Here is a 21,200-nt window from a genome sequence, read left to right as displayed (position 1 = left end):
GCCTATAGCCTGTTTTAGAGAAATGTAATCATTGAACATTGTCTGCTTATATGCCCCTCTTATTTATCCTACGGTTCTGACTTGGTGTACAGGGAGAATACTGTCACCTCTTTCCCCTGTTGCTGTATATTTCAAGTGCTGAACAAAGTTATATTCACTACGTCCATCCGAGCTTGCTCATTAAATGTCTTAAATAGAAATGACAGATTGCCTCTTATTTGCTTGTCGTCCCTCATGTCATAGTTTGTACATCTCAATTGTCAGTAGAAACCACATTTGTTTTACGCAAGTCAACGATATCAGCTATGTTTTTTTTTAAAGGCAGTAAACGATACCAGACAAGGCTCCGCTGACAGCCAGGTGAAGCAGTGGTAAGGATTCACTCCACGGTGCTATAATGTAGGCCGTAACAGTTTGTGGGCAGCGTTTGTCACCGTTATAGTGAAATTAATGTAAGTGTTCCGTTGTGGCATGCATTAACAAAAAGATTTACATGCCAAAATTGCCACTGGTAAGAGGCACAACAGCAGCAGAAAAAAAAAATATATATATAATAATTGGGGGACAGCATAGCTAACTAACTAGCAGATTTACATCATCATCATCTTCCCAATGTCAATCATGTCTTTAGGAGGCATTGTCATTAGCTTGCTTACAATGTCTGATGAGCGAGTGTTGCAAAAAATAAAAATTTCACTACAGAGGCAGTTGGTATGTTAAGAATTATGGAAGTTTATTTCTGTGTGCTGTTTTTATTTATTGATTTTTTTTTAAATACTTTTTTTTATATATAATTTTTTTTACACCTGCTGCCTCCCCCCCAGCCCTGACACACTAAGTGAGTTATCCAAATACTTGACACCTTCAAAATGTGGGGATAGATACATAGTGCTTTCATTTCTAAATGATAAAACCGATAGATGTATGAAAAATACCCTAAAATAAAAATGTGATATTCTGTACTGTCGCCACATAAAACAAAATGCTGGAGTAGAGAGCTAAAGTAAACGTTTTAGCTTCACTATCCAAATAAATACTAGGGGAGTGTATATTAAGTACTGCAACTTTAGCCATAGCTTTAACCATATAGCTTTAGCTTCACTGTAGCAGTATAGCTTTGGACATATAGCTTTAGCCCTGGCAATTAGCAATAACCTATAGCTTTAGCCATATAGCCTTAGCAATAGGCTTTAGTCATACAGCTTCAGCAATGCAAGCTCACACTCTCGGATGGAGAGGTACACTGGCAGACCTGTGGATGGAAAAACTGCACGCATGCACGTACGTCAGCTACACGTGGGGTAACCCACCCACACAAACAGCACAGGCTTGGTACAGTGTGTACCCATCCCTGAGTGGGGTTAAATGGGGCAGGGCAGCCACATTGGCCAGAGGCATTAGTGGCTGACCCAGCGCAGAGGTGTGTGTGAAAGAATAAACATGAGTTAGCACAATTGAATGTGCTCCCCCTCAGGCTACGGCGCATCCCAACTCCCTCGTCCATTCCTCTCCGCCACCCATCCCTCCACCATCCTCTTTCCCCGTTAACAGCCAATCCTCCAGCCCCTCCCATTCTCACACTGACTCACCAATGAATGTGCACAAGCAGATAGCTACTACAGCAATGGAGGATGAATAAACAGCTAAAAATGTGTGTTAAGAGTTGTTAAGGTTACTTACGTAGGAAGTGTTTCTCCAGTAAGGCAATCTCTAGATGACCCTTCATCTCATTTAGCCGGTCTGACTCGCTCCTCTGGAAGTCTTGAAATGCTGCAGCCATGGTGAGAGCCCCCGAACCCGCCTGCACAGAGGAAATACGCACGTTCATACAGGCGTAATATCAACGCACACAGACTGGAAGAACTGAAAGGCGGCCTCGATGGCAAGAGCCCCAGAACCGGTCAAAGCAAGAACAAAGAGAGGCAAAACTGACATTAATACAGGCATGACAGCAACACACAGGTACACACGCCAAAACATGCATGAGTGTGACTTTCAACAAAACATGCATGAATTAAAAATTGACACGCATCACACACACACCATGGCGGAGTAGCTATATCTCCAGTATGATGACTCACAGGCAGTGCGTTTCCCTCCCGTTTGGAAACGCGTTGCAAAGGAGATCCCTACCGACTGACTGTCTGTCCTCTAGTCTAAACACTACACTGATGACTCAACCACTCTCCCTAACTGACTGACTCAGATCTTTAGACCACGTAACCGCATTACTCCATAGATTACCAGACTAATACCAGGTGAGCGAGATGGTGAGAGGGGAAGAGTGGAGGAGCAGATGAAAAGAAGTGTCAAGAGAAAGCGACAGACAGAATGAAACAAGGGAGGAGAGTGTGGAAGCTAACGTGCTGTGTTGCTATTCTGAGCCACTGCAGGTTTACCAGCCACCAACTGACCAATGCAGGCAGGGTGTCCCTTTAAGAGGCTCCCGCCACAGACAAAGACACACACGGACAAACACATACACTGCAGCAGCTTCTTCTCCCTGCAGCAGTCCTGACTGCAGCGTGTCTTAATCTATTATGCTGCCTGTAAAGTCCACGAGAGACACACACACACCGCATGAGAAAGCGAGAACAAGGGATGAGTAGAGAACAGAATGAAGGAAAAATGCCCTACTTAGGATGCAGACAGTGATCAACAAGGGATGAAGAATAAAGACAGACAAATTAAAGACTAAACAGACAGCCTTCGCTCTGTACCTCAAATGTCAGAGAGAGATGGCGAGAAGGAGGATCGAGGGGAGACTGGGGGAGGACAACAATAGAGAGGGATGATGAGAGTGAGGAGAGAAAGAGCGAGCTGGAGAGGGGAGGGGCTAGACTGGGTGGGTCTGAAACAGGAAGAGGATTTGGAAGTAAACACCTAAGTCATGTGATCTGGTCCTGAGGGGCAAAGAAGAAGCAGTGCAGAACTAGCACTGAGGAAGGAACAGTGTGTGTATATATTTTATTTATTAATTCAACCTTTATTCTTATTTACAATGATGACCTACCAAAAGGCAACCTGCGGGTGCTGGGATTCAAAATTTAGGACAAAAAACACACAGCATGATAGAGACACCACAACATTATATAGAGACCAAAGACAACACAGCATGGTGTGTGTGTGTGTGTGTGTGTGTGTGTTGGGGATCGTTGCAGCAGAGCCCAGGATCTTAAAGAACTAGGACCCTGCATAGAGAGAGAACCTTTGTTGGAATAACTCTTTGAATTACTGTGAGAGGCATATTACTGACATCTTCATTTACATCTTCAACCACTGTTCAGGTCTACTCCCCTCAGTTCTATGCTTCTACGATTGCGAAAGTAGTTTTTGAGACAATGACTAGAAAGTCAGCAGCAACCTCACACATACAGGTGGCACGGAGCTGGTCTCATGACTGTTCCTGGGCAGAAAATATATATAATTATTAGGCTTGGGCCACATACCGTTTATCTGGTTATTTTGAAATATCGACAGTATGACTTTCGATACCGGTTTTGTTGTGGGTACCCATAAACCCCCCCCCCCCCCCCTCAGTTATAAGTGCCACTGCTTAAACTTAAAATATAACTATAAGAAATCTAAGATGACAAATATAACAAATAATTTCCCTAGCTCAGTGCTCTAGCTATCCTTTCATTTGCTAACTAAATGTTAAGATGAAGCTTTTTGGTTACACCAAATACATTCAATCCCCTCCTGGATCAAGATCCCTGTTGCCTAAATAGGTGTGTGTACATTTTTTTTTATAAATCATAAAAATATTGTTTTGTACAAAAGAGTGTGAAAGACCAGGCGTTCTTAATGTTTTGTACACACTTGGCAATCTCTCGCCCAGCTTCATGAGGAATGCTTTTCCAACAGTCTTGAAGGAGTTCCCACATATACCAAGCACTTGTTGGTTGCTTTTCCTTCACTTTGTGGTCCAACTCATCCCAAACCATCTCAATTGGGTTGAGGTCAGGTGATTGTGGAGGCCAGGTCATCTGATGCAGCACTCCTTCTCAGTCAAATAGCCCTTACAGTCTGGAGGTGTGTGTTGGGTCATTGTCCTGTTGAAAAACAAATGATAGTCGGACTAAGCACAAACCAGATGGGATGGCGTATCGCTGCAGAATGCTGTGGCAGCCATGCTGGTTAAGTGTGCCTTGAATTCTAAATAAAATCAGAGTGTCAACAGCAAAACACCCCCGCGCTTCATGGAGGGAACCACACATGTAGAGATAATCTGTTCACCTACTCTGTTTCACAAAGACACGCCGGTTGGAACCAAAATTCTCAAATTTGGACTCATCAGACCAAAGGACATATTCCCACCAGTCTAATGGCCATTGCTTGTGTTTCTTGGCCCAAGCAAGTCTCTTCTTATTAGAGTCCATTTATAGTGGTTTCTTTGCAGCAATTCGACCATGAAGGCCTGATTCACGCAGGCTCTTCTGAACAGTTGATGATGTTGAGATGTCTGTTAAGTGTTTGGGCTGCAATCTGAGGTGCAATTAACTTATCCTCTGCAGCATTGGTAACTCGGTCTTCCATTCCTGTGGCAGTCCTCATGAGAGTTTCATCACAGCGCTTGGTTTTAGCGACTGCACTTGAAGCTTTCCACATTGACTGACCTTCATGTCTTAAAATGAACGGACTGTCATTTCGCTTTGCTTATTTAAGCAGTTCTTGCAATAATATGGACTTGGTCTTTTACCAAATAGGGCTATCTTCTGTATACCACCCTTCCAGTTAAGTCAGTTAAGAACAAATTCTTATTTACAATGACAGCCTACCGGGGAACAGTGCCTTGTTCGGTGGCAGAACAGATTTTTACCTTGTTGCTGGATCGAATCCCCGAGCTGACCTTTCGGTTACTTGTCCAACGCTCTAACCACTATGCTAACTGCCACCCCTTTTAACTAGCAATACCTGTTAACTGAAATGCATTCCCGGTGACTACCTCATGAAGCTGGTTGAGAGAATGCTAAGAGTGTGCAAAGCAGTCATGAAGGCTACTTTAAATAATCTAAAATATATTTTGTTTAACCCTTTTTTGGTTGCTACATGATTCCATACGTATTATTTCATAGTTTTGATGTTCACTATTATTCTACAAAGTAGAAAATAGTCCAAATAAAGAAAAATCCTTGAATGAGTAGGTGTCCAAACATTTGATTGTATCCATCCATCCACACTTATTCTGTTTCATGGCGCCCCTTATGTAAAGTTCCAGTAATACAGTACAGAAACGGTATGATAAAACTGGATACCGCCCAACCCTAATAATTATATCTGTGGAAGGAAATTAAACCTTCAATCAAACCACAAGCTGGCTACATAAATGGTACATTTGATGTTTGGTTAAAGGGGAAAACAATTAGCCATAAATATCCACAATTAAAATCTAGCTGTGCGTTTCAGCCCAACGGGAGAGCGTTTCCTGATCATGACTCAGTGCTGTAGCAGGTGTCGCATCATCAGCGGATTGGCATAAAAATGGTTTTGTCCAATTGAAGACCAATAACAGATACCAACAGCACAGAGGCAGACCACTCACAATCAGACCCTGTGGGACATCAGAGAGCACTCCTAACAGAAACATATCATCCCTATTAGAGCATTCTAGCAAAGATCAATGACAGATCAACCCACCTGGGCTGCTGTGATGGGAGGGAGTGAGGGAAAAATAATGGATGTTTTATAGCAGAAAACATTGAGAGGACACGCACACAATTTTTTCCATCTCTAATGCCCAAGTTGGATGTGAGCAAAACAGTCTGTTCATATAGGGAGCAATGAGGGCTCCATTAGCAAGCTGTAGGATGTACCCCTCAGGCATGGCCTGGTGAAGAGCAGAGTAGCTGGACTGGACTGCTATACAGTCTGCCAGACAGACTACTAAGGTAGGCGCCTGTTCGCGGTGATAATTCCTTCCATGTTAGAAGGTTAAGCAAACAGACAGCGCCTTAGCAAAGGTCTGGAGTTTAAAAAGCAAGTCTAGTCTTACCTCTGTCTGCCAGAAAAGACCGGTGTTTCTACTGCTTCTATTCCTCTTGGTTCGGTTACAGGCCATGCAAATGACTTGCAAAACACTCCTGCTGAGATTTGCTCTACTTAGAAGGGGATTAAAAATGGGCAAAACCATAACATTACAGAATCATGGAATAGATTCATGGATTGATCCAAGATCGAGTCATCAGCTGTTACAGTATTCCTGCTCAATACAACCAATCCGGACAGTTCCATAGTTAAGCTAAATATGGATTAGAATGCATCGGTGACTTGTACCTTTGCAGAAAGACTTAAAAATCAGGAATGAGGACAGTGGATTGACATGTGGATAATCACTTGCACCTACAATCTGTGTTGTATGAGATATTGAATGAGAGCTAGATAGGACGTTCTAGAACGGCCTGAATATCTCAGCTGAGGAATTGCCTCCCTTCATGTTATTTGTTTTGGCTTATTCTCCCTTAAGCCACAGACCGGCCGAGACATCTTATTGAGCTGAAAATAAACATTTACTCCACTTCTCATCCATCAATAGCGTTCTCCTGTCATCATCTAACCCACAGAGACAAGACAGAAAGGAGAGACAGAAAAATGGAGGAAAACAACTTATTTTTGTATCCTCTGATGCCAGAGGCCATCAGGCATAAGGTGATGTAACGCTAACACCACAGTAACCTGAAGCAGCAGCAGTACTCTAGGCAACTGGGAAGCTGGCGTGGCAATGGTTGGTGACCCAGTATCTCTGGCACTGGTCCTAGTGCAGCCTTAATCACAGAGGGAGGACATTTTGAGTGTGCTGTGGCCAGGGGATTAATACTCGTGACCAGGGCCTCTGTGCCAGTTAACCAGTAAGAGTAGGGGTGTGAAACTCATTTCCCCAGGGGCCGCATTGTCTTCACCAAGGTCTGCAGGGCCGCACTTAATTTATTATACTTCCTTGCCCTCAAAATTAGCTAAATAAATATTTTTCCATCACTTTTGGAACTGTCAATGCTTTCCCAACTGTCTAGATTTAGTTTTGAGGACTGTTAGCAAGCAGCACAAAGTAAACCAACCACAAATGTAGGTCCATTAAGTACACAGTTTTGATATGGTTTTAGTCATTTCAAAGTCAACAGAAGCTTCCCCCCAGAAAAGCCACCTGCGGACCAGATTGAAAGGGCTAGAGGTCCGGGCCTTGAGTTTGACATGCGAGTTAAAGGTTACGCACAGGGGAATGGGAGACTCAATAGTCTAGTCCTACTCTCCTTGTTTCACCTTCCTAGCCTGTATATGTATCCAAATGCCCCCGTCGGACTCATCTGCTCTGACAGGCGCAATAAGGGGAGGAACAGGGAGAATACAGCGGAGGGTAAAGTATGTGTATACAAAGCCTTCGGAAAGTATTCAAACCCTTTCCCTTTTTCAGTCAATCTACATACAATACCCCATAACAAAACAAAAACTGTTCATTTTAAAAAATATATATAAATTAGCAAACATTTCTGAAATATTACATTTAAAAGCCACCTGCGTACTTTGTTGAAGCGCCTTTGGCAGCGATTACGGTCTCAAGTCTTCTTGGGTATGACGCTACAAGCGTGATACACCTGTATTTGTGGAGTTTCTCCCATTCTTCTCTGCAGATCCCCTCAAGCTCTGTTAGGTTGGATGGGGAGCGTTGCAAAGGGTCAGAAACGTTTAGGTTAAATTTCCAGAATTTTCCCAGATATTTTCCATGGGAAGTTTAAGCCTGGGGATTTGGTGAATTTTGCTTAAATTCATCAAAAAAGTTAGCTTATAACAGTTAACCTTTTTTTGAGAATCACATGTACATGTGATTCTCAAGATCTTGCACAGTAATGATTGAGCCCAGACTACTACACTGTCTGAGCCAAGGACTACATGCTTTCTGGTAAGTTTTGATTACAATACTGGGTGGGGTGAATATATTTGATTACATACAGTGGGGAGAAAAAGTATTTGATAACCTGCAGAATCGGTAGTGTTTCCTACTTACAAAGCATGTAGAGGTCTGTAATTTTTATCATAGGTACACTTCAACTGTGAGAGACGGAATCTAAAACAAAAATCCAGAAAATCTCATTGTATGATTTTTAAGTAATTAATTTGCATTTTATTGCATACATAAGAGCTCTACGGACCATTCCTTCGACCTCATGGCTTGGTTTTTGCTGACATGCACTGTCAACTTTGGGACCCAATATAGACAGGTGTATGCCTTTCCTAATCATGTCTTTTTTATTTGAATGCACCAGAGCTCAATTTCAAGTCTCATAGCAATGAGTCTGAATACTTAAGTAAATAAGGCATCTTATTTTTCTACATTTGAAAAACATTTTCTGCTTTGTCATTATGGGGTATTGTGTGTTGATTGCTGAGGATTTTTTATTTATTTAATCCATTTTAGAATTAGGCTGTAAAGTACCAAAATGTGGAAAAAGTCAAGGGGTCTGAATACTTTCCGACGGCACTTTATATGAAGTGAAAGGACTGTGTACGCAACGACTGACTGTCTTTTCCTGAGGCCTCCTCCAGTCAGTGACCTCTCACACCCTCTCAGTGAGCAGCTGCCCACATGCCTGGCATAGAAACACACAGGGCGGGCAGCCTGCGACATCCACACACACACTCGAAATGTGTACACTAAAGTCCTAACTCTGCAAAGGCCTCAGTTTATATTAGAAAATCAGCAGATGAGCACAGGAAACTGACCTCTGAGGAAATTAGACAATCAAGTGACCAATCTACTGTTTCAATATGGGGGAAAAACACTGACTGGCTGATGGTACATGAAGCATGAAAAAGTCAAGATGACAGTGCAGTTTAAAATATCCTGTTGAGAAAGTCCAAACACTGAGATCATCAGCAGTAATGATATATTAAATTGGCAAGCAGGGGACAATAAATTCAGAGTAACCATAGTGGCTGAAAGCCTATAAGAGGTTGTGTGTGTGTGTGTGTGTACTCTGTATCCCTCTCTCCATCCAACCCTCCCTCTGAGGAATGAGTAGAGTAAACAGGAAGAATGCCCATCAAACCACCCTGTGCTTCCTTTTCCCTTTCCCTCCCACTCTTGCTGAAGTACGTTCTCCATTAAGTCTCCCTGAAGGATAAGTAATCAACTTCACTGGAACCTGTCTCACACACACACACACACGTCTGTAGCAACATTAAAACAGTCTCTTTGCTCCCCCCAGGAGGTGCTGGAGATGTTAAGCTAAGATCAAACTTCGGTCTGCAAAGTAGGCTAGATGTGTGGGAAAACACGTCTGCCAGTAGGAGCTTTTCGGGGAAACATCAAACGGAGGACAAGCGGAACATTTCAGTGGAAAGAAAAAATAGAAAATGTTCTGTAGGCTACAGTCAGATGGTGGAATGATTTTGTGCCCAATTTACACTACCGTTCAAAAGTTTGGGGTCACTTAGAAATGTCCTTTGTTTTCGAAAGAAAAGCAATTTTTTATAATTCATTAAAATAACATTAAATAGATCAGAAATACAGTGTAGACATTGTTAATGTTGTAAGTGACTATTGTAGCTGGAAACAGCAAATATTTTTATGGAATATCTACATAGGCGTAGAGGCCCGTTATGAGCAACCATCACTCCTGTGTTCCAATGGCACGTTGTGTTAGCTAATCCAAGTTTATCATTTTAAAAAGGCTAATAAGAAAACCCTTTTTCTATGATGTTAGCACATCTGAAAACTGTTGTACTGCTTAAAGAAGCAATAAAAAAAATAGAAACGGGCCTTCTTTAGACTAGTTGAGTATCTGGAGCATCAGCATTTATGGGTTCGATTACTGGCTCAAAATGGCCAGAAACAAAGGCAAACACCGCAAAACACCAGTCTCAACGTCAACAGTGAAGAGGCGACCCCGGGATGCTGGACCTCTAGGCAGAGTTCCTGTCCAGTTTGTGTACTTTAGCCCATCTTAATCCTTTTCTTTTTATTGGCTTATCAGATATGGCTCTCTTTAAACTCTTAAAACAGGTTTAGACATTTTTGAAAGTCTATTAAAAAAATAGAAACACTACCGGTCAGAATGTTTAGAAAACCCTTTATTTTTACTATTTTCTACATTGTAGAATAGTAGGGAAGACATCAAAACTATGAAATACCACACATGGAAACATGTAGTAACCCAAAAAGTTTTTTGAGATTGAGATTCTTCAAAAGCCACCCTTTGCCTTGATGACAGCTTTGCACCCGCTTGGCATTCTCTCAACCAGCTTCATGAGGTAGTCACCTGGAATTAATTTCCATTAATAGGTGTGCCTACTTAAAAGTTCATTTGTGGAATTTTTTCTTCTTAATGCATTTAAGCCAATCAGTTGTGTTGTGACAAGTTAGGGTGGTATACAGAAGATAGCCCTATTTGGTAAAAAAAACAAGTCCATATTATGGCAAGAATAGATCAAATAAGCAAAGAGAAAAGACAGTCCATCATTACTTTAAGACATGAAGGTCAGTCAAACTGGAAAATGTCAAGAACTTTGAAAGGTTCTTCAAGTGCAGTCGCAAAAACCATCAAGCACTATGACAAAACTGGCTCTCATGAGGACCGCCACAGAAAAAGTAGACCCAGAGTTACCTTTGCTGCAGAGGTTAAGTTAGAGTTGCCAGCCTCAGAAATTGCAGCTCAAATAAATGCTGCAGAGTTCAAGTAACAGACATCTCAACATCCACTGTTGAGAGGAGACTGTGCGAGTCAGGCCTTCATGGTCGATTGCTGCAAAGAAACCACTACTAAACGGACACCAATAAGACAAAAACTTGCTTGAGCCAAGAAACACGAGCAATGGACATTAGACTGGTGGAATTTTGTCCAAATTGAAGATTTTTGATTCCAACCGCAGTGCCTTTGTGAAACGCTGTGTGGGTGAACGGATGATCTCCACATGTATATTTCCCACCGTAAAGCATGGAGCAGGTGGTGTTATGGTGTGGGGGTTCTTTGCTGGTGACACGGTCTTGAATTTAGAATTTAGAATTCAAGGCACACCAGCATGGCCATCACAGCATTCTGCAGCAATTCTCCATCCAATGGATTGTGCTTATTGGGACTATCATTTGTTTTTCAACAGGACAATAACCCAACACACCTGCAGGCTGTGTAAGGGCTATTTGACCAAGAAGGATAGTGATGGAGCACTGCATCAGATGACCTGGCCTCCACAATCACCCGACCTTAACCCAATTGAGATGAGTTGGACTGCAGAGTGAAGGAAAAGCAGCCAACAAGTGCTCAGCATATGTGGGAACTCCTTCAAGAGTGTTGGAAAAGCATTCCAGGTGAATCTGGTTGAGAGAATGCCAACAGTGTGCAAAGCTGTCATCAAGGCAAAGGGTGGCTATTTAAACAAATCAAAATATATTTCAGATTCTTCAACACTTTTTTGGTTACTACATGAATCCATAAGTGTTATTTCATAGTTGAGGTACTCACTTTTATTCTACGATGTACAAAATAGAAATACAACTCTTGAATAAGTCGGTGTTCTAAAAATTGACCGTTAGTGTACCTTATTTACATAAGTATTTAGACCCTTTGGTATGAGACTCAAAATTGAGCTCAATTGCATCCTGTTCCCATTGATCATCCTTGAGATGTTTCTACAACTTGATTAGAGCACATGTGGTAAATTCAACTGATTGGACATGATTTGGAAAGGCACACACACCTGTTTAAACACCCCAGTTGACAGTGAATGTCAGAGCAAAAACCAAGCCATGAGGTCGAAGCAATTGTTCGTAGAGCTCCAAGACATGATTGTGTCGAGGCACAGATGTCGGGAAGGGTACCAAAACATTTCTGCAGCATTGAAAGTCCAAGAACACAGTGGCCTCCATCATTCTTAAATTGAAGAAGTGTGTAACCCCAAAGACTTTTTCCTAGATCTGGCCGCCCAGCCAAACTGAGAATCGGGGGAGAAGGCCCTTGGTCAGGGAGGAGACCAAGAACCCGATGGTCACTTTGACAGAGCTCCTCTGTTGAGATGGGGAGAACCTTCCAGAAGGTTGGTGGTGGCAGCTTCATGATGTGGGGATGTTTTTCAGCAGCAGGGACTGGGAGACTAATCAGGATCGAGGGAAAGCTGAACGGAGAAAAGTACAGAGAGATCCTTGATGAAAAGCACTCTTGAGCAGGTTAGGACCTCAGACTGGGGTGAAAGTTCATCTTCCAACAGGACAACGACTCTAAGCACCAAGCCAAGACAACACAGGCGTGGTTTCAGGACAAGTCTCTGAATGTCCTTGAGTGTCCCAGCCAGAGCCCAGACTTGAACCCGATCTACATCTCTGGAGAGTCCTGAAAATAGCTGTGCAGCGACACTCCACATCCAATATGACAGGGCCTGAGAGGATCTGCAAAGAGGAATGGAAGAAACTCCCCAAATACAGGTGTGCCATGCTTGTAACGTCATACGCAAGAAGACTAGAGGCTGTAATCTCTGCCAAAGATGCTTCAACAAAGCACTGATTAAAGGGTTTGAATATTTAGTGGTTGCTCCACTAAAGTTATGCGATTATGCTGCGGTACTTAGAGGTACTTTGTGGTTCAGTACAGTACCCTGTGTCACCACTTCATTGCTCCAGACCAGCACAAGGGTGAGCTAGAGCACTGATTATGCTTTTTTTTTGTTTTTTTTTTGACAATGAACGTGCAACATAAACCTAAATAGAAACTGAGTTGTGCACACCTTCAGTAATATTTACCAAAACTGTTGTTACACTAAGGTTTAAATTATTTTACTCTTACTGTAGTAGTGTAGCCCACTCCCGAATAGTCACGTTGTACAGCGACTGAGTGGCACAACGGTCTAAGACACTGTATAGCAGTGCCAGCTGTGTTACAGATGCTGGTTCAATACCCATGCCGGCCTCTACTGGGAGGCCCATAAGATAATAGAAATAAATAACAAAACTGGCTTTATTTACAAATTAGTAACAATGTCTCACTCCATGTTCAAGAATGGCCTTTTTCCTCAGTCATTTTACTTTATTTGAAAACATTTTTTAATAATAATCACTTTGTTTAATTTAGAATTCTATAAAAGCCCCTTGGATATTCTCACAGATATTATTAACCCTATTAGCAGGACAATATATATTGGTCATGGCTCCCGAGTGGCGCACAATGGGATTTCCTTGCAGTTCACAAGTGTATCCACTGAAAGCGCGCGAGGTTCAAGGCATGAGGGCAGGGGGCACGGGATGGGCCGCAGAGCTGCGCACAGAAGACAGACCTAACCCATGAGGAAGGGAGGAGGAATGTGGACCCCCACCACACTGGGCAGCACAAAGCAACACTTTAAGGGGCATTGCATTAATAATGGCCCCAACTAGGGAAACGTTCCCGCTGTTCTTAGTGCCAGTCTGCACGTTCAAACTAAAACAACATAACTAATAACTACTAAACTACTATTTTTATGCTTTCGTTAATAAAATGATAAAAACTTTCAAAATGCCAATGTTTATTTAGTTAAGGATCCATAACTAATCACTATGGGAATAAATATCACTGAATTACAGAAATATTGGAACAAAGTTTTCTAATGAAGGTAAACAAATTGTTGCTTACTGGAAAATACTATTTCTAACACACATGGTCATGTTGTACAGCTATTAGCAGGTAGCTGGACAATAGACTTGCCTAGGAGGGGGGTGGCGGGAGAATTCTATTGTCAAATTAGTTAGGTTGGCTGTATCATAACTGGCCCGTGATTGGTTGCAATTTCAGTTTAATCCACCAAAAGGTATTGTATCACATCCGACCAATAGGACGGTGCACAATTGGTCCAGTGTTTCTCTCCTCTTAAAACAGAAATAAATGTTTTGGTCAATACTAATATTATTTTGGTCTTTATTCACTTTACAATCGCTGACTTTCGTTTTTTTATTTATTTAATAAATAACCATATTTTTTAGATATCAAGTTGATGGCACAGTCATGTAGCAGCACCTACATAAAGCTGAGTGATTCACTCATTCATGGCTTTGGATCAAAATAAATAAGTACCAACATTCTTTCTGATAGTCTTTAATAAAGAAATGCTTTGGTTATCCTGACCTGGACACCATGTACAGTATTATAATAGCCCTTTATTGGCTGTTAGCAGGATAATACACCTTTACCAACACCTCTCTGTATTTTGATACTTTGTGGGTGGGGCCTCCCCAGTGACGCAGTGGTCTAAGTCACCACATCGCAATGTAAAATGAGTTGCTACAGATACCCGTGCCGGCCGCCACCGGGAGCCCCATGAGGCGGCTTTTGGTTTTAATTTAGAATCATCCAATCCTCGATATGTAATTATTGGCAGAGAGTCACGTCATATTTTTCGATATACTGTAGGCATACAGTAGGTGACATGAGTCTCATGTCGCCTACTAGTGTTGAGTAATGTGCTGTTAAAAGTGGTGTAGGTCTTATTTAAAGAGCATATTGAAGTTAGAAGCAATAGGATTTGAAGCAGTAGCCTACAACTATTTTAGCACCGTTTCGTGTTCCTGTAAGACAATCATGGGACTAGCATTAATGGTACCAGTGGTTGCCACTTAAATAACGTGCCATAGAATTCTGGGACACCACGCAAGCTGTGCTGCAATATGCTGCAACTTTTAAAGGACGAACCACTATGTAAATGTCATATTTCATTTTTTTTTAAATTAGCAAACATTTCTACAAACCTGTTTTTGCTTTGTCATTATGAGGATTTGTGTGTTGATTGAGGGAATACACAGTTCAATCAATTTTAGAACAAGGCTGTAACAAAATGTGGAAGAAGTCAAGGGGTCTGAATACTTTCCGAATGCACTGTGTAGTCTGTGTCCAGATTTCAGTTTACATTTAACCCATCTGAACAGTAGGCTACCGTTCCTTTGACGTGCTGCCATAGGCCTATTTGAAGTCCTTTTGTATAGCGCCTCACAGATCACACAACATCCACTATTACCATGTCATCAAATTTTTACCAAACATTACATTTCTGGCCCTCACTTCTTTATTTTTAACTCTCCATTTTGCAGGTTCTCTTGAATATTTTTATTTTTTAAAGAGACATTGATAAGATCATTTTTCTGACCATTCCCAAGAGCTTGGCAATTGGTGTGTAGGCTATGTCACGCGTAAAGCCTAAGATTTAGGACCTACACACTAATTCCATAGCGTAAACTCAAATGTAGCCTATAGATCTAAATTGCTCAAGAATTATACAATTTATTTTGTATGGTTTTCTGTTGATGCAACCCGACTGCCACCCACCCGCCCTTCATCCACACAATATTTCAAGACCCGTTAGGAAACACTGACGTAGAGTTTCCAGACCACCTGATACGGCCTATAACTATGACCCAGAGTTTTTCCTGGTCGGGTCCCGTTGAAAGGAAAAACTGCTGTCCCTGCTCATGGTCTGTTGGGGAATAATCAGAATTGGTTGGTAACATAGGTAAGATGTTTTATATTCATCATATGTTTGTAAGTTACTTCTCATCAGAACGTTATTTTTGTATAATACTATGGCGGGGTTGCAGTTATCTGTTCTATGTCAAGACTAAGTTGCATGGGCCGCAGAGAGGGGAGAGGTCAAGGTGTCATCATATCTTTTGCTCCACTGTGTCTGTGTGCCAGTCACTCCCTACTTTTCCCATCGGGAGAGGAGGATGGCAGTGTCTGGAATCATTCTATGCTCCCCGTGAGCTTGTCCAGGATTGGTTGTATTTAGAATTGGTTGTATCTAAATGACAATTTGATATATGCCTGTTGATATATCTGGCCTGCTCGCCTCCCTACCACTGAGGAAGTACAGTTCCCGCGCAGCCCAGTCAAAACTGTTCGCTGCTCTGGCCCCCCAATGGTGGAACAAACTCCCTCACGACGCCAGGACAGCGGAGTCAATCACCACCTTCCGGAGACACCTGAAACCCCACCTCTTTCAGGAATACCTAGGATAGGATAAAGTAATCCTTCTCACCCCCCCCCCCCCCCCCTTAAAAGATTTAGATGCACTATTGTAAAGTGGCTGTTCCACTGGATGTCTTAAGGTGAACGCACCAATTTGTAAGTCGCTCTGGATAAGAGCGTCTGCTAAATGACATAAATGTAAATGTAAATATGGAGGATTGGTTTATGGTTCTAGGGTTTGAGTAAGGAGACAAAGCTGAATGATTTATTATGTCTATGCTGTCTGACTATGTGTGTTCTTTGCTATTAAAGGATCTCCGTTGCAATGTGTAAGGGGGCTCTCAGAGAATTCATTGATAGACACTGAATTGATCTGAGAGTCACAGGGTTGTGATAGAGCTCATATAATTAAAGATGGACTTTGATAACTAACTCTGACTTGTGATGTGGGTTGTGCTCATGATTTGGTTAATAGAGGAAATTTCCACGACAGGTCTCTCATTTGAGTCAAAGAACACAGCTAAGTAGAATGAATACTTACAGGGTCTCCTAGTTCTTCCGTGTCTTGTGTCTTGAGTGAAGGCTTCGTCCTCAGCAGGATGTCATCGCTACATTCATTGTCGGATCCGTTGGGGGACTCTGCTAGATCCAGGAAGTCGTCTCGCTTCTGACCTCTGAACCTGATTTTGTCCAGCCGCTTTAGCATGTTCAACACCCCTCTCGTCGGCGGCTTTACCTTAGCATGGTGTACAGCATTTCTGAAAAGACAAAACAGAGAAGGGTCAAAGGTTCCCCTTTGAAACGCAGTGAAAATGAAAGGGACAAATTTCTTTGCGTTAGAAGTTGCTTTTGTAAATAAGTACCTGAACACTACAGAACACAGATGCACAAGTTAAGACAATTGTTGAGTGTGGCCAATACAAGCCTTTTTTTAAATAAGATGCATAAATAGACACCATACAGACAGACTAATATATAGGCCAGCCAGGAGCCACAGTATCCTAATAATGTAGCAGATCACTCCATTTAAGATGTCATCTCTGCCCCAGTATCCAGTTAAAGACGATCACCTTTCATAATTGTGTTTGTCATCTGTCTATGACTCAGACAGCCTAATGACAGAGACGGTGTCCCAAATGGTGCCCTATATAGTGCACTTTTGACCAGAGCTCTATAGGCCCTGCTCAAAAGTAGTGAGCTATGAAGGGAATAGGGTGCCATTTGGAACACAGCCATATAGATCTAGCGGTAGATCCATCGAAGGCTCAGTGTTTGAGTCATCCGCCATCATCCAGGGCCACATCTCTTACTGCTTAGGAAATTATCACAACGAGGCGTGGAGCGAGATGGAGACAAGAGGCGATCACCCTCTCACTTCAAACACTGTCACCAAAAATATATACGACTTAACGACTTGATTAATGTGAATCCTTTTGACCTACATCTACACTCCCCTGCGTATTTATTTAGGCATTGAAGCTAAAACGTTTAATTTGGCTCTATAGCCTACTCCAGTATTTTGAATTTGAGATCAAATGTTTTATGAGGCAACAGCACAGAAAGTCACATTTTATTTGAGGGTATTTTCATACATAGCTGTTCTACCATTTAGAAATAAATGCACTTTATGCATCTAGTCCCCCCATTTGAAAGGGCCATAATATCAAAACATGCTAATCTCTCACCATTACCAATAACAGGAGATGTTAGCATTTTAATGCCTCCAACTTTCTCACTGTATCTAATCCCCCCCATTTGAAGGCATCATACATATTTGGACAACTTCCCTTAGTGGATTACATTTTGTCAAAAGTTCAGAATTTTGTCCCATATTCCTAGCTAATGATTCTCAAGGTAGAAGTTACCCCTAACCACAGATCTAGAATCAGATTATCCCTGCCCCAATCCTAACCATGACCATTTAAGAGGTTGATTAACCTCTGACATTAGATCAGCCCTTAGGTAACATTCTCTAGTCAGATAATGACCCCATAGCTCACCACCATCAGCTTAGCTTAGTGAAGCATCTAGACAGTTGCAGGAGCAAGGTGAGGTGAAAGGGTACCATAGGGTAAAGATGTAATGTTGTTCAGAGAAGAGTGAGTTTTTCCTCAATGGGATATACCTAGAGAGCTCTTAAGTACTGCTTAATCATACACACAGTCAAACATATACAAGGTTAGACTACACAGACTCAAGACACTCACCCACACCTCAAATATTCAGGCGAATTGACACTGTACTCTTGACACAGTAGACTGCACATCGGGTCTATATGCCTATGAGAGCCATTGCAATGGCAGCCATGAGTGCTGTCGTGTCTCACTTCAATGAGATTACCACCTCTGATGTGAATCTTCTGAATAAAAGAGAAGGGGCCACAGACACTTGACTATGCTCCCCTCAGTGCCTAGTGTGTGTTTGATTGAGCACCTTGAGATGAAGAAAACCGCATTCTAGGAACTGGATAGTCAATGGCATCGTTTAGTAGTGATGGAAGGCCCCACACTTGAATAGAAAATAGGACATTGTTGAATTAAACAAAGACATTAATCAGACATTGTTAGGTTTAGGGTGAGAGATAAATGAACAGATCTTTGAGCATAATACAAACTAAAAACTCCCACCTGGAACCCCCTCCTGAAACCCCCATTGGCAAGTGTTTTACACCTCTCACACTCACCTGTAGGCATCACATTAATTTTAGGCACAGTCACCTCACAGGTTTTGTTTCACATGAAATACACCAAACCCCCTGTCAATGTAATTCCTGGTTGCAGACCCACTGAACCTGTAGTTGACATGCGATTGTTCATTCAGAGACTGAATTCTGAATGAATGTCAACGTTAGGCTAAATGTTTTAGAGTGTTTGGTCATTTTTATAAAAAATTAAGTTAAATAGGAACAAAAACAACCTGATTTCAACAATTATTATTATTTAGAAAATATGAAATAAAATATATCAATACTATCTGAGGACACCAGAAAGCTATTTGTGAATCTTTCCAGGCCATGGGACTTCTGTCTGAATGGCCAAATCTGTTTTTTTTTTTTACCCTTGTGATTTTTAGACTGTTATTTGGCATTTCTTGTTGCTTACTACCTACTATCACAGTGACAATAACATGTGGTAGCCAATTAGCTTGTTAATGGTTTCCAAACAAATTCATGAATGTGATAGAAAACTATACAGCTATCTAGCTTGTTAACTAAGTTGACTGCCTCGACTAGCCAAAATTGACAATTGACTTGTTTTGAAAGTTGGATGATCTTATCCTTTGAGGCTTTAAACGTGTTCTTACTGGGAAACATCCATGGCAGGCATTGTTGTCACCTTAGCACACCACAGAACTTCTGAACATTAACATGCATCGCTTGCGGTACGGGTTTGGAAGGACCTTATCTTTCATATCAGGAAGAAAAAAAAAGATTAAAAAAAACAATGTTAAATTGATACACATTTTGTCTTTTCTTTTTTAAATAGGGTTGGGGTTCGTGTTCCCACATGGCCATATCTCCATGTTAGTGTGTGCTTACAGAAGACATGGACCACCTGTGCTAAGTAGCTATCTAGCATGCCCCTGAACACCTGTGTGTAACAGAAGGCCGCCAGAAACATGTTGTCACTGAAAAATACTGTTGGCTACAACTGGGATAAATCAATAAAGCCTTGTACACAATGAAGGCCTTAATGCCCATTTCAGTTTTGTTTTTCAAATCCGTTTTGTAACACTGACTGTCTATAGACAAGTGACCTAATTGGATGTGTGGGTGTTCAGACAGCAGTCATTTGCTGACATGGCGACGCTAGTTGTCATAATAATGACACGCGTGTGTACAGTGGTGTAGGCTGATTGGCGTTGGTGCTCAGGCTTCCGATCACTCAAAGAGCTTCGGGGATCCTTTAACAAACCTTCCCCTTACAGAAGACGCCTTCGTCCAATTACTTGTGTGACGTAATGGAACAGAGTTATGATCAAAGGCTAAGGCACTGTGAGCGGTCATAGCTTCGCAGCAAACAAAAATAAAACGGCTTATAAAATGAGCCTAACACAGGGTGATAATTGACAGAGTACGAAGGACCAGGAATGTATGGCTTCACTGTACCCGCGACGATTTGTAACAATCCGCGTGAGCAACAGTAGGTGTTGGCCCGTGGTGACAACGTGACAAGTCCGTTATGTTCGTCTTCGCTTCATTATTGAAACTATGGCGATGCAACGTTTCATTTGTAATACTTTCGTTTACTTGTAGTTCCCATTTCTCAATTAAAATTGTAATCTTCGTAAATGACAGGCTACGCACAGTAGCCCTTGCGCTCTATTAAATACATTAATTACCCAACTAAAAGCCTGACGTTTACATAAACATCATACACAAAGACTTGAGCTAGGCTACTTTACATGATATTATTTATATTTAAAAAAAATACGTTTCTTACCCAGCCCGTAAATCGTAGCAAAGTTTCATTAACACAGAGAATTGCCTTTGAATGTATCCAGTAGCGTCCACCTGCTCAGATCCGCCAAGCCACAAGCTGTTCATTGAGCCTCAGCCCCGCCATCGCAATCCGCTCTTTTGTAAACCAAAGAAACGAGTTTACATCCCGCTGCAACCTTGATTAGTTTTGCATGAATGCCAGTTCCCCCCCGATAGATAATAGTATAGGCGATCTCCGTCAGTACCGTTTGAAACCAGCCACTCTCTCTCTTAATTCCATAGCTCTCGCAAGCCAGATCAGGGAATTCCGTCAATATCAGCAGACTTCCTTTCTTAAAGGGGCCGTTTATGGAGTTCCAAAGTTATCTACAAGCCTTTCCTTTCCGTTATTGTACCGCCCACTCTGTATTCGTCTGCCTTCATAATGCCCATCAGCATCCTCTGTTGGATGACAATATTATAGCAATGCAGGCCTACAAACAGTATTGCATGTGCACAGTTGATTTCATATATTATTCGACAGTTCTTTCATGTAATACAGATTAATTGACATTTGCACATATAAACATTTATATATAAAACAGCAATGAAACAATGTTTTAATTAAATAACCAAACAGTTGCCAAGTGTTTTTGAAATGCAAACCTTTGCATGTTTCCACTCAGATTAGCAAGGTAAAAATCTAAACTTCCATCATCTACAGAAATGAGCTCAAAAACAATGTACAGTCATGGCCAAAGGTTTTGAGAATGACACAAATGTTTAATTCCACAAAGTTTGCTGCTTCAGTGTCTTTAGATATTTTTGTCAGATGTTACTATGGAATACTGAAGTATAATTACAAACAT

General features: G+C 41.6%; 1 protein-coding gene across 2 annotated transcripts in view; it reads right to left on the bottom strand.

Moving 5' to 3' along the window:
• LOC115133246 (GRAM domain-containing protein 4-like) overlaps window positions 1-20,706 on the bottom strand; it is a 73,530-nt gene extending 52,824 nt beyond the window's left edge. For both annotated transcript variants that reach the window (XM_029666285.2, XM_029666287.2), the window contains exons 1-3: window positions 20,354-20,706; window positions 16,453-16,669; window positions 1,681-1,801 (exon numbers count right to left, since the gene is read on the bottom strand). In XM_029666285.2, the coding sequence (XP_029522145.1) occupies window positions 1,681-1,801; window positions 16,453-16,669; window positions 20,354-20,457 (442 nt within the window). In that variant the 5' untranslated portion in view covers window positions 20,458-20,706. The remainder of the gene's footprint in view (window positions 1-1,680; window positions 1,802-16,452; window positions 16,670-20,353) is intronic.
• Between the last annotated feature and the right edge of the window lie 494 nt (window positions 20,707-21,200).

This window comes from Oncorhynchus nerka, linkage group LG8 (assembly GCF_034236695.1).
Source record: "Oncorhynchus nerka isolate Pitt River linkage group LG8, Oner_Uvic_2.0, whole genome shotgun sequence".
Classification (NCBI taxonomy): domain Eukaryota; kingdom Metazoa; phylum Chordata; class Actinopteri; order Salmoniformes; family Salmonidae; genus Oncorhynchus; species Oncorhynchus nerka.
This window is presented reverse-complemented; position numbering and strand designations above follow the sequence as displayed.